At 64.2% G+C, this 12,124-nt stretch overlaps 2 protein-coding genes across 4 annotated transcripts; one reads left to right on the top strand and one right to left on the bottom strand.

Annotated features, from left to right (window-relative positions):
* The first annotated feature begins 31 nt into the window (after positions 1–31).
* SGSH (N-sulfoglucosamine sulfohydrolase) lies at positions 32–3,793 on the top strand. 2 transcript variants are annotated; one of them, XM_037403685.1, is made up of 8 exons: positions 32–177; positions 430–590; positions 821–926; positions 1,473–1,623; positions 1,889–2,045; positions 2,279–2,360; positions 2,446–2,649; positions 2,992–3,793. In XM_037403685.1, exons 1-8 carry the CDS (start codon positions 90–92, stop codon positions 3,549–3,551), a joined length of 1,509 nt encoding a protein of 502 aa, XP_037259582.1. In that variant the 5' UTR covers positions 32–89; the 3' UTR covers positions 3,552–3,793. The 2 variants fall into 2 exon arrangements, with proteins under 2 accessions (XP_037259582.1, XP_037259590.1); XM_037403693.1 differs by having other exon boundaries at positions 3,044–3,264.
* Positions 3,794–4,276: 483 nt separating this feature from the next.
* Positions 4,277–11,483, bottom strand: GAA (glucosidase alpha, acid). Of its 2 annotated transcripts, XM_037403632.1 has the most exons (19): positions 11,108–11,483; positions 10,585–10,730; positions 10,062–10,227; positions 9,567–9,663; positions 9,365–9,484; positions 9,093–9,211; positions 8,823–8,954; positions 8,553–8,663; positions 8,263–8,376; positions 8,045–8,129; positions 7,804–7,921; positions 7,320–7,453; positions 7,050–7,201; positions 6,649–6,797; positions 6,399–6,540; positions 6,084–6,182; positions 5,738–5,902; positions 5,123–5,275; positions 4,277–4,658 (listed from the first exon to the last, which is right to left on the bottom strand). In XM_037403632.1, exons 1-19 carry the CDS (start codon positions 11,480–11,482, stop codon positions 4,599–4,601), a joined length of 2,637 nt encoding a protein of 878 aa, XP_037259529.1. In that variant the 5' UTR covers position 11,483; the 3' UTR covers positions 4,277–4,598. The 2 variants fall into 2 exon arrangements, with proteins under 2 accessions (XP_037259529.1, XP_037259538.1); XM_037403641.1 differs by lacking the exons at positions 6,399–6,540; positions 6,649–6,797.
* Positions 11,484–12,124: the final 641 nt, after the last annotated feature.

Below are 12,124 nucleotides of genomic sequence, written 5' to 3'. Positions count from 1 at the left end.
TCACGTGACCGGGGCAGAGGCGGAGCCGCCGAGTCCCGCCGCCGCCCGGCCGGAGCCAACGCCGCCGCTGCCGGTGCCCTGCCGGTGCCATGCGGCCCTGGGCGCTGGCGCTGCTGGTGGCCGCGCTCCGGATCGGCGGGGCCCCGGCCCCGGCCCGCAACGTGCTGCTTTTCTTGGGTGAGTGCGGCCGCCGGCCCGGTGGAGACCCCCGGGGACTCGGGACCCTGCCCGGGGCTCGGGGCGGCCCGGGGGCGGCCCCGGCGGTCCCAGTGCATCCCTTCTGCTGGGACGGTCACTGCAGCACCTGCCCTCAGCCCAGGCATGCGCCCCGTGTCACTGGCGTCCCCAGAGCTTTGCGCCCTGGCATGGTTAGGGACACCCCGAGGGTGAGGCCGAGGGCTCACCCTGCATCCCCCCGCCCCGCTGCAGCAGATGACGGTGGCTTTGAGAGCGGTGCCTACAACAATTCGGCCATCCGGACACCCAACCTGGACGCACTGGCCCGACGCAGCGTGGTCTTCCAGAACGCCTTCACTTCCGTCAGCAGCTGCTCGCCCAGCCGCGCCAGCATCCTGACCGGCCTACCCCAGGTAGGGGCACCCCCATGCATCGGGGTGGGGGCTGCCAGTCCACGGGGGTGACTGGGGACGACCATTCTTACGGCACAGTCACAGGACTTGGCTATCCTCCCATGCCCCTCACCCACCCTCTTCCCAGCCCCCTGGGACCCCCTTCCCATGCACGCACCTGCGTGGCTGGACTTGTTTTGGGGCCAGGCTGGCAGGCAGTGTCCAGCTGGGATGTCTCCCTCCACCTGCAGCACCAGAACGGGATGTACGGGCTGCACCAGGACATGCACCACTTCAACTCCTTCAACAGCGTGCGGAGCCTGCCCCAGCTGCTCAGCCAAGCACGTGTCCGGACAGGTAGGGAGCCCAGGGCGGGTGACACGGGCAGGGAACCCCCCCTCTGTGCACCGAACCCCATCAGGTGAGAGAGCTTTTCGGCCAACGTGCCTGTGAGCTGGAGAGCAGCAACTGCACTCGTGCTCTGTGCTGACACCTGGGTTTCACTTTGCTTCCTCCCACCGCTGCACCTCTGCCTTCCTCCTTACACCTCACTTTCACTTCTGTTCCTCATCCTGCCCCTTCCTGGTTCCCAGGTCCACACAAGGCTCATGCCTGACCCAGACTTCCACCCAGGCCGCTCAGCTGCTCTAGCGCTTACCCACAACCTGAGGCAGCGTGGTCCCCGGGTGGGTCCCATCTTCTGGCCAGATGTGGAAGTGCCTCTGCAACCAGCAGAAATGACTGGAGAGGCCAGCAGCATCTTCCACTCTCACCAGTGTTTGCTGAGCGCAGCCCGTGCTGGAGCAGATGAGCTGCATCAGCTCCCAGGGTGGAGAGCAGCAGCCAGTGTCCTGCCCCTGCGCCCCACTGCTCGCGGCACACCGCGTGTCTGCATTCTTGCAGGGATAATTGGGAAGAAGCACGTTGGGCCCGAGACTGTCTACCCCTTTGACTTCGCCTACACAGAGGAGAACAGTTCAGTCTTGCAGGTTGGGAGAAACATCACTCGAATCAAAGCGCTCGTCCGGCAGTTCCTGCAGAGCCAGGATGGGAGGTGAGATGGACCCTACATCCCTGGGGAAGGCTGTGAGGGGGCACAGGAGAGGAGATGGAAATGGGCTTCACTGAAGATGTGTTTCCATGTCCCAGTGAGTCACAAGTAGGAAGGGACACCTTGTGTCTGGGTCACCCCATATCCAGAAGCCCAGATTAGGTGGGAGTCCTCCTGCCCACCCCAACTCACCCCGGCCCAGCCCAGGAAAGGTCTGGGGGAGTGTGGGCAGCCCTTTGCTACACCACCTCCACCCTTCCATCTCTAGGCCCTTCTTCCTCTACGTTGCCTTCCATGACCCCCATCGCTGTGGGCACTCCCAGCCCCAATACGGAGCCTTCTGTGAGAAATTCGGCAATGGAGAGACTGGCATGGGCTGGATCCCCGACTGGAAGCCACAGCTTTACCGCCCAGAGCAAGTGCAGGTGGGAGCCTGTGGGGCCACACGGGGCTATATGGGACTATATGGGGCTGCGCAGGGCCATATGGGGGCTGCATGTGACAGCAGCCTCCGACGGAGCCAGGGCAGCTGCGGGCTGGCCCCCGCCTTGGTCACTGCCATCAGCACTGTGAGCAAGAGCTGGCGAAGGCCACCACGGTGTACCCATGACCTCCTTCCCCGTGGCAGCCACATGCCACTTTTCCTTTCTCCGTTCAGGTCCCTCACTTTGTTCCAGACACGCCGGCGGCCCGGGCGGACCTGGCAGCCCAGTACACAACCATCGGGCGCATGGACCAAGGTAGGACCTGCGGGGACCAGGCTTGTGCTGGTGAGCGCTGCGGTCCCTCATGTCCCGCGCCTCAGCTCTGCCCCTCCATCCACAGGGATCGGGTTGGTCCTGGAGGAGCTGCGCCGTGCTGGCTTCCACAACAGCACACTGGTGATCTACACCTCCGACAATGGCATCCCCTTCCCCAGCGGCAGGACCAACCTCTACCGGTCGGGCACCGCCGAGCCCCTGCTGATCTCCTCCCCTGAGCACACCAAGCGCTGGGGGCAGGTCAGCCAGGCCTTTGCCACCCTCCTGGGTAAGAGCCTGTGGCCCCGGCAGGGAACAGAGACATGCAGAGCTGTACCGGGGGGTGTGAGCTGGCACCCACCCTCCCCACACCGAAACGCAGGGTCCTGTCCCAGGGGACAGCCTGCAGCCCTCGGCACTGGCACGGCCAGCCTGGGAAAGGAGAGGAGGGACGACAGAACAGTAGGGTCCCCTGCAGCAATGTCATCCCAGGGCTCAGCTCTGCAGCTTGTCCCAGGACCACCCGCAGCCCATGTGGCAGCAGACCCCAGAGACCTTTCTGCCCCTCTCCAGGGTTGAGCTCCCTCCCATGGGCCCCAGCCCTTCATCTCATCCTTCTCCTCCCCTCCAGATCTGACGCCAACCATTCTGGACTGGTTCTCCATCCCCTACCCTTCTTACAGCATCTTTGGCACGAAGCGGGTGCAGCTTACTGGAAAGTCTCTGCTGCCAGCGCTGGAGTCGGAGCAGCCCTGGGCCACCACCTTCAGCAGCCAGAGCCACCACGAGGTGACCATGTACTACCCCATGCGAGCCATCCAGCACCAACAGTTCCACCTCATTCACAACCTCAACTACAAGATGCCCTTTCCCATCGATCAGGACTTCTACGTCTCGCCCACCTTCCAAGACCTGCTCAACCGCAGCAGGGCCGGGCAGCCAACCCACTGGAACAAGACCCTGCACCAGTACTACTACAGAGACCGTTGGGAGCTCTTCGACTGCAGCCAGGACCCCTCCGAGAGCCAGAACCTGGCCCCCGACCCCCGCTATGCCGCCATCTTCCAGCTGCTTCGTGCGCAGCTCTTGAAGTGGCAGTGGGACACAAGCGACCCCTGGGTGTGCGCCCCCGATGCCGTCCTGGAAAAGAAACTGAGCCCCCAGTGCCGGCCGCTGCACAACGAGCTGTGAACATCACCTCTGCCCGGTAGCCCCCCTGCCATGGGCCAGCTGCACGCTGCCCTGGGGCACGAGGGGGTGGGGGCAAGATCCTGGCTGGGCTGGTCCCAAATCCCTGGGTGACACCCCGAGGCTCTGCTCTCTGTACCACAAACACCGCTTGGCCCTGGAGCACTCAGGGATCCTCATGCCTTTATTTTTGGCCAGAGGAGCCATAGGGCCAGGCTGCTCCTCAATAAAGCCTCAGGAGGAAAGGTCTGTTTTTACCTGGGGCTGAGCACATCCCTGCCAGCTCCCGGTGCTGCTGCAGCTCCTGGTGCCACAGCTCAACCACAGACATGTGGTGGGGGCCAGGGCTGGGGCCCCCGGCAGGCAGCAGTCCCCAGGCTTGGAGCCAGCAGGATGGATGGGCCAAGGGGCTCTGCAACCTGGCCAGAGCTGCGGGAACAGCTGGGGGTCCCTCACCGCTCTGGGAAATGGGGTGAAGCCTGAGAGGATCCCGCTGGAGGCCCTCAGGCAGGGATAGAGCCGGGGTGGGGGTGGGGGGGGGGGGGTGGTCCCAGCCGGGGGGAGAGGGCTAGGCCAGGGCTCAGCAGCACTCTCAGGACAGGCAGTGGCAGAAAGGGGCACGGACATGGCCTAGGGCTGCTCCCAGCAAACAGCAACTTCATTCACAGCGCTGCTCCCTTGCGCCCTGCATGGATCCCCCTCCCCAAAAGCACAGCCAGGAGACTCCCTGCGGTCCCTCCACAGGCTACCAGTCCAGCATGTTAATAGGTTTGCTGTCTCACAAGGCACTGAGGTCTTTTTTACCCTGTTCTGAAGAAGACGAGGGTTTCCCTGTCCCCAGGAGTTGTGCAAGCCCCCTCGATGCGAGTCCAGTGCACACATCTCCAGCTAACTCACGTTAGCCAGAAGGGAAGCCACAGCCCAGGAGCCGCATCCCGTGGGAAGAGCGGCAGCAGCTCCAGGTTTGCGAAAGACGGGATGGATTCGGCCCCAGCGCCAAAGGGAGCAGCACTGCCTCTCCCCGCCGAGTGGCACAGGTCCAGCATCAGCTCAGAACCAAGTGATCACAAACTGCTCCCACATCGGCAGCGACACAGGCACTTTCAGCACCTGAAGGGGAGAAGGAAGGGTCAGCACAGCGAGAACCAAGCCAGGATGGAGCCCAGGGGGTGTCAGAGCTGAGAGGGGTGTCCTGCCCCACTGGAGTGCAGTGCAGAGCCACAGCCCAGCATGGCCCTGGTCCCGCAGAGCCCCCCGGGAAGGGTGACCAGGGTAGACAGTCCCAGGAGCTGAGCTGTGTCACTGCTCCTCACAGAGCTCCAGCCCCATCACCACGCATCCTTCCCATCCTCCATCTCCCCATCCTTGCCCTCTTGCATGGCCTAATCCTGCCCCAGCCCCCAAGCTGTGACCCAGCCCATGCTGGGCAGCCCTGGATGCTCTTTGGTGTCTATAAAGCAGGTACTGGAGCCACACCCTGCCAACCCCTCAGCTGAGCCATGGGTCCCTTCCCAGCCACCAGCCAGCAGGTCCCCCCTGCCGCCACCCCCTCCCACGGGGGAACAAGCACTCACCTGAGTGTCGCTGCGGTAGGAGAAGTCGCTCACGAGGACACCATTGGCCAGGACTTGCCGGGGAGGGCTGGTGACGCCCAGCACGGTCACAGCCTCCAGCAGGACCCCATCGAGGTGGGCACTCGCCTGCAGGAGCTGGCTGAGCACAGTGCCCTGCGGTGACAGCGGAACCGTCACCCTGCGCTCCCGGGGCCCCACCACCCGACATGCACCCAGGGCTTCTTGACATGCGCTGCCCGTCTGCAGAGCACCAAGGCCAGGGATATGGGTGCTCTGCCATCACTGGAGAGTGGCAAAGCCATTTATCAGAGGGATGGGGCTGGAAAGCATCCACTGCTGCACACTTCTTGCACTGCGGGTGCACGAAGAGAGCAGCCAGGTCCCTGGCACAGCCTCTCCCGCTCCTAAGGGGGCTCCTCAGGGGTTACAGTCCACAGGGGACCCCACCAGCACACAGTGCTTCAGCCATTCAGTCAGGCACTTCTGGCACAACACAGCTTGGCTGCAGCAGGGCATGGTGCTGCCCATGACCGCACATGCCCCAGGGGCACCAGGACCTGTGCATGGCAGCAAGCACCCATGCCTGGATGCCCCCCGCCAGCCCCCATCACTCACGTGTGTGGCCAGGAAGAGGATCTCAGTGTAGTCCCCCCTCTCAAAGGTCTGCCAGCTCTCCCCATCGTCCCAGAACAGGTCTCCCCTGGCAAAGCCATCCAGGGTCAGTGCCACGACCAAGGCCATCCCTTTCTTGCGGGACTCAGTGGTGCTGAATGCAGGTTCCTGGGGTGCAGGATCAGGCTTAGCTCCGAGCACTGCCAAAGCCGCTTTCCCCCAGCCCAGCTGGACACTCACACCTTGTCTGGCAGCACCCAGTCCACCCGTGACCATGCTCTGCCATCATGCTGGCAAGGGCTGACCAGGCAGGTCACCGTGGTGTCACCGCAGCACGGAGGGGACTCACCTGCAAGGGCAGGATGTGTCCTGCACGGACATGGACATTAATGGTGTCCAGGGGAGCTGGCAGGAGGATCCACTGCCCCTTGCTGTGGATGGTGGAGTCCTAAATAACATCAAAAAGAGGAAAGAACAGGTGCAGGGTGCTGCATGCCCAAGGGGGTGCCAGCCCAGTGCTGTGGCCTTCGAACAGCCACAAGCAAAGGCAGGTGAGGCACAAGCCCTGAACACAGCCCTGGGGGCACGGGAACACATGTGGGACCCCGCAGCAAAGCCCTCGTGCAGCCACTTGAGACCCCGTGGTGCAGCAGGGAGCACACACCCCTGCGAGGCTGTACCACGTCCCCGCTGGGAAGTAGCCGCTGACTTTGGTCTTTCCTGGCTCCAGCACGGGTGTGATGAGCAGGCCCCCCCCCCACATGAGCTGGCGGTCCACGGCCCAGGTGTTGGGGTCCTTGGGGAACCTGGGGAAGGAAGGGAAGGGCAGCGCAGTGGCAGGACACCCTGTGTCCACCTCCCGCTGCGCCCAGCAGGCACCGGCACCCATCGGCCCTGGCCGGGCTGGCACTCACTCGAGGAAGAGGGGCCGCGCCACCGTCTCCCCAGCAGAGTGAGCCCGGTGGAAGCGGGTGTAGAGGAAGGGCAGGAGGGAGTAGCGGAGACGGAGAGCGTTCCTCATGGCAGCCTGGGCAGCCGGGCTGAAGGTGTACGGCTCCTGTGGCTGCAGGGGAGAGGCTGAAGTGGGATGCTCAGACCATGCAGGGAGGAACGGTGGGCACCTCTCAGGGATGCGGGATGGACTCCCCCCCAGCATGAGCCCAGCACCGGTGGCACGCAGCCCTGCAGCTGCACCAGCCACCCTCCCACGCAGGCAGGGCAGCCCCTCGCATGACCTCAGAGCACCCACCCCTGCCCCGTCCACCCAGCCGCCCCCTGCCCCCTGCCCAGCAGCGTGAGGGCTCCCGGTGCTCACCCGGGTACCATGGTCATTGTGATTCCTCATGAAGGGGTAGAAGGCGCCCAGCTGGGTCCAGCGCACGCACAGCTCCTCGGATGTGTTGCCCACAAAGCCGCAGATGTCAGCACCCACCAGTGGCACCCCAAAGAGGTTGAAGAGCAGCACCTCTGTGAAGGCGGTGCAGAGGGCATGGGGGCTCTGGATGCCGGGCAGGGGGAGCCCACGGAGAAGCCCCGAGCCCTGGGGGAAGTGGGCAAGACCCAGCCCCAGTGCCCCACAGCCTACCTGGTATGGAGTAGTAGAGCTGCTCCCAGTTGCTGCTGACGTCCCCTGTCCAGTGCCCTGCGTAGTGCCCATGCCCAGCAAATGTCGAGCGTGAGATGACAAAGGGGCGCTTGCCCCTGACCCTCAGCAGCGCACTGTGGGCAGGATGGGGTCTGCTCAGCACCACTCGGCTGGGGAAGGAGCTCAGCAGCTCCTGGCAGCAGCGCGGAGCTGGCACGTGCCATGGGAGATGCCCCGCACCAACTTGCCCATGGAGGTGACATGGGGAGGGTGCTCAGGACACGAGCCCCCCGCCCAGGACCCAGCACGGCCGCACTGCACCAGCTCCAGCACCAGGCTGGCAGCAGCAAGGCAGCACACTGTGTTACAAACCAAACCCTCGCCCACCCACCAAATGCCCTTCCCCATGCCCAAAGTGCCCATGCCACCCAGCTCTGGCACTCCTCCGGAACAGCAGGAGCTGCGGCACGAGCCCCAGGCTTACTCGTGGGAGGCGATGGCCTCAGTCAGCCCGTAGAGGCTGTGCAGGTTGTAGTGGGAGGACAGGTACTGCTGGCTGGATGCGCAGATGGTGCCGGCTTGCAGGCGTCCCCCGAACACGCCTGCACGGGAGAGGCAGTGGTGGGGGAGAGCTTGGAGCCTGCTGGGCTGGGATCGGAGCATCCCCCGGGCTCCTCCTGGGGCTCCCCACACCCCTGGGCAGGGCTGGTACCCGCTCCCCGTACCTGGCACGTAGGGTGGCTGCTCCAGGCTGTTGTTGGGGCAGCCATCCTGGGAGCCTTCCACGAAGTTTGACGGCTCGTTCATGTCCTGGGGAGGGAAGGGAAGGGGAGGGGAGGGGAGGGGAGGGGAGGGGACGCCCTCACTGCTGCACCCGGGCCCAGTAGAGGTGCAGGGCAGGAACTGGGGAGCCGCAGCCGGCAGCTCCGCCAGGACCACTCACAATCCACATGCCATCGAAGGGCACTTGGTTGTGGAAGTCCTTCACCATATCGTGCCACCACTCGTGAGTCTCTGGGTTGGTAAAATCTGGGAAGGCCGTCGGGCCCGGCCAGACCTGTGGGAGGGAGGCAGTGATGGGCAAAGCCCTGCTGTATCCCACAGCCCCCACACGTCACCCCACTTTCTACCACAGCCATGCCCTGAGCATTTCCCTCCAGGTCTGTGGGTCCTGCTCCCACAGCCCTGCTCACGCCCCCTCCCACGGGAACCAGGGCTGCTCCCCACATGCACCTTCCCAATCAGGGGCTGCCCCGTGGCATTTTGGATGAACACCCCTCGCTTCAGTCCCTCGTCGTAGGGCTTGTAGGTGCCAGGAGGCCCCGAGCTGCTGATCCCAGGATCCTGGTGGGACACAAAGCAGGGGCTTCACCAGCGAGGGCAGGGAATGGCCTCCCCCGCCTTCCTCGGAGGAAGCTCCATCACCCCCCTTGGGGGCAGCCAGAAACCCTGGTGCCAGCCCACCTGTGCGGGAGCCCCGGCACCGCCAGGGGTGTCACTCACCACGATCATGATGTACCTCAGCCCACGACGGTGGAAGTCCCGCACCATCTCCGGGTAGTCCTTAAAGCTTTTCTTGTTGAAGGTGAAATCCCTCTTGGCATCCATGTAATCCATGTCATTCCACTGCACGTCCTGTGGGTGGTGGCACCGGTGCTTGGGGAGGAGCAGGGACCCCGCACCCTGCTGCAGGACCCCCGCCCCAGGGGGGGTCCCCATCCGCCCCCCATCACCACTTTTGGGCAGAGGCTCCAGGGAGCAGCCGAGACCCACCAGGGGAAAGCGGGCTGCCGTCATGTTGTCCACGACCTGCCGGGTGATGTCGGTGGAGGAGTAGCCCCAGCGGCAGAGGTGGAAGCCCAAGCCCCAATATGGGGGCATGAAGGGAAACCCTGGAAGGAGGAGGGTGGGTGCTGGCCAGGGGGGCACAAGGACAGCCCAGCATCACACTCCCCCACAGCCACGCTCCCACCACACCGTCCTCGCTGCACCACTTGCAGCATGGCAGCACAGCCATCCTGGGGGCAGCCGTGCCTCAGCCCTACCAACAACATCCAAGTACTGCCGCACCACGCTCTTGGGGTCGGGGCCCAGGAAGACATAGAAGTCCAGGATCCCGCCTGTCGTGCGCCAGGTCAGGGCCGGGCTGGGCTGCAGCAGCACATCTGGGAAGCAAAAGCGCTGGAAGAACAAGCTGAGGATGGGAAGGGGGGCCAAGCCTGCACCCAGCACCTTTGTGGGACTCACCCATTGCATTGCTGTTCAGCAGAAAGACACCGTGGGCCAAACCACCGTCCTCCATCCCCAGGTAGAAAGGGTGGGAGCCATAGAGGTTGACCTGGGCCTGCAGCAGAGCACAACATGGTGCCAGCGAGACTCTGCCAGAGACCCAGTGCAGCACCCACCCCCCGCCTCCAGCCAGGAGCACCGTCACGGCTTGGGGTGCAAACCTAGGGCTCGCAGCCCCGAACACCCCCACACCACACAGCTCTGCCCTGAGCAACAGCCCTGGACTGCCCGGGGGCAAGCGGCTCCCAAGCAGCACAGAGCCCCAGGGGGTACAAAGCCTGACCTGGGGAAGGTCACCTATAGACCACAGGTTTGCCTGGGGCTGAGGCCAGGTCCCAGCACTCAGCTGGCACAGCCACCCCTCCCCAGCCCCGGACAAGATCTAAGAGGCCACAGGGCCACCCCCACAAGCATAGATGAGCCATCTCCCTCTCCCTCAGCCCTGCTCCTTACCGTGGGCGCCATGTCCCGATTCCAGAGGGTGACCCTGGTCCACGCCGTGTCAAGGACCAGCGGCGTCAGGTGCTCCCCCAGCCCAGAAATGAAATGGGAGGGCAAGGAGGTGGAGATCTGCAGAAACTGGTCTGCGAAGAAGAGTGGTGCGACGGTGGTGTTGACCCTGATGGAGAGAAGGGGAGGCTCTGGCAAACAGCAGCCGGGGAGGAGGGAGGCACCAAGCTGGAGGACCACCAGCTCTGGGGAGGGACATGGATAACAAAATGTGAAACAAAACCAAGTTTCAGCCGAGTGCTGGGATTCCCACATCCCTTCTCAGCCACTGAACTGCAGAGGGGGTCAAAGCAAAGCCCCCACAGCCACTGCCTGCCAACCTGCTGCCGTCACCAGCATCCCCAGCGCCATCCCTGCTCCCAGCCCCGGCGCCGCTGGGGCTGGTGCCAGGTCCCGCTTCCAGACCAAATCCCTTCGGGAAGGGAAGGGGAGCCTTCCCTCAGCTCAAGACAGGATGGGCACTCACAGGACCTGCCCGCCATGCTGCCGGTAGACGACAAGGCCGAAGGGATCCTGGTTGACCTGCACCCCGTAGAGCGTGGTGGCAGCGCGGCCGCCCACCCGCGGCGCGGCCAGGGGCACCTCATAGCGTGGCCTGGCCGGGTCCCGCAGCTGCAGGGGCAGAGAGGGGGGTCAGCTGGGTGCAGGCTGGTGGGGGGGGAGGGGGTGGGCAGGTCAGGGAGCTGGGGGCCCAGGTCCGGGGGTACCAGGTCCAGAGGGAATGGGGTGGGGGGAACCAGGGCTGGGGGTCTGGAGGACTGGGGGGCCAGGGCTGGGGGGCTGGCGGCCCCGCTCTGAGAGAGCAGGGGAACCAGGGCTGGGGGAACGGGGCCGGGGGTCCAGGGGCCTGGGGGGCCAGTTCTGGGGAGCTGACGGTCCCAGTCTGAAAGACCAGGGCACCGGGTCTGGGGGTCTGGGGCCAGGGAGCTGGGGAACCGCGGGGACCGGGTCTGGGGGGACCGGGACCGGGGTCCAGGTCCGGGGCGCACCGTGATGCGCAGACGGGTGGGGGTCTCCAACCCCACGTCCAGCCGCAGGCTGCCCACGTCCCCCGGCAGGAAGCTGGCGACGACGCGGCGGAGCCGGGCCGTGTAGCCGCCCGCCGTCACCGTCAGGTTCTCCGCCCGGTAGCTGCGGTACCCGCGGGGGAAGAAGCACCAGGGCGGGCCGGGGCCGGCGGGCGCATAGCAGCAGCCCCGCGCCTCGCAGCCCTCCCGCGCCAGCAGCCGCTCGGGGCCGCAGTCGAAGCGGCCGTCCGGGGGCACATCGCAGGCGGCGGCTGCGGGGCCTCCCGCCGCAGCGGGGACCGGCAGCGCCAGCAGCGCCGGCAGCGCCAGCAGCGCAGCCGCCCGCGGCCCCGCCATGGCCCCGACTCCCAGCAGGCGCCGCGGGCCCGGCCCACGTCACGGCGCCGGCTGCGGGGCAGCCCCAGCCCCGAGCGAGCGCCCGCCCCTTCCCGGGGCCGCCCCTTCCCGGGGCCGCCCCCGCCCCGCCGCGGCCCCCGGCACGGCCACCCCCGCCCCGGGCCGGGCCCGCTGCCACCTGCGGACACGGGCTGCGGGCCGGTGCGTGCGCGTGTACCGGTGTGCACACGTGTACCGGAGCGTGTGCGTGTACCTGTACATATATATGTAGTGTGTGTGTTATGTATGTATGTATAGTGCATGTCTGTGTTATATAGCATGTATATAGAGAGTGTGTCTCATATGTATGTGTAGAGCATGTATGTTTTATATATATAGTGCATAACAGTGTTTTTTATATACACAGTGTATTATATATACAGTGTGTTTACATATATATTGTGTATATAATAGATATAGTATATGTAACATATAGTGGGATATATTATATATAGATTTTTATCTATTAATATCCATTACAGCTATATAATTTATATGTTAAAATATTCACATTATAAATATATTTATGTATTTATGTGATATATAAAATATGTTCATGTGATATATATAAAATACATTTGTGTGATAAATATATATAAAATA

This window comes from Falco rusticolus, chromosome 1, assembly GCF_015220075.1.
Source record: "Falco rusticolus isolate bFalRus1 chromosome 1, bFalRus1.pri, whole genome shotgun sequence".
Taxonomy (NCBI): Eukaryota; Metazoa; Chordata; class Aves; order Falconiformes; family Falconidae; genus Falco; species Falco rusticolus.
This window is presented reverse-complemented; position numbering and strand designations above follow the sequence as displayed.

Bases quoted from the DNA above. Each gene is read 5' to 3' on its own strand.
- SGSH (XM_037403685.1), top strand. From the start codon at position 90: ATGCGGCCCTGGGCGCTGGCGCTGCTGGTGGCCGCGCTCCGGATCGGC. The intron at 927-1,472 runs GTAGGGAGCCCA...GCATTCTTGCAG, and splicing joins CCAAGCACGTGTCCGGACAG to GGATAATTGGGAAGAAGCAC. The intron at 2,361-2,445 runs GTAGGACCTGCG...CTCCATCCACAG, and splicing joins CATCGGGCGCATGGACCAAG to GGATCGGGTTGGTCCTGGAG.
- GAA (XM_037403632.1), bottom strand. From the start codon at position 11,482: ATGGCGGGGCCGCGGGCGGCTGCGCTGCTGGCGCTGCCGGCGCTGCTG. The intron at 9,212-9,364 runs GTAGGGCTGAGG...TCCTCCTTCCAG, and splicing joins GCAGTACTTGGATGTTGTTG to GGTTTCCCTTCATGCCCCCA. The intron at 7,922-8,044 runs GTACGGGGAGCG...TCTCCCGTGCAG, and splicing joins GCAGCCACCCTACGTGCCAG to GCGTGTTCGGGGGACGCCTG.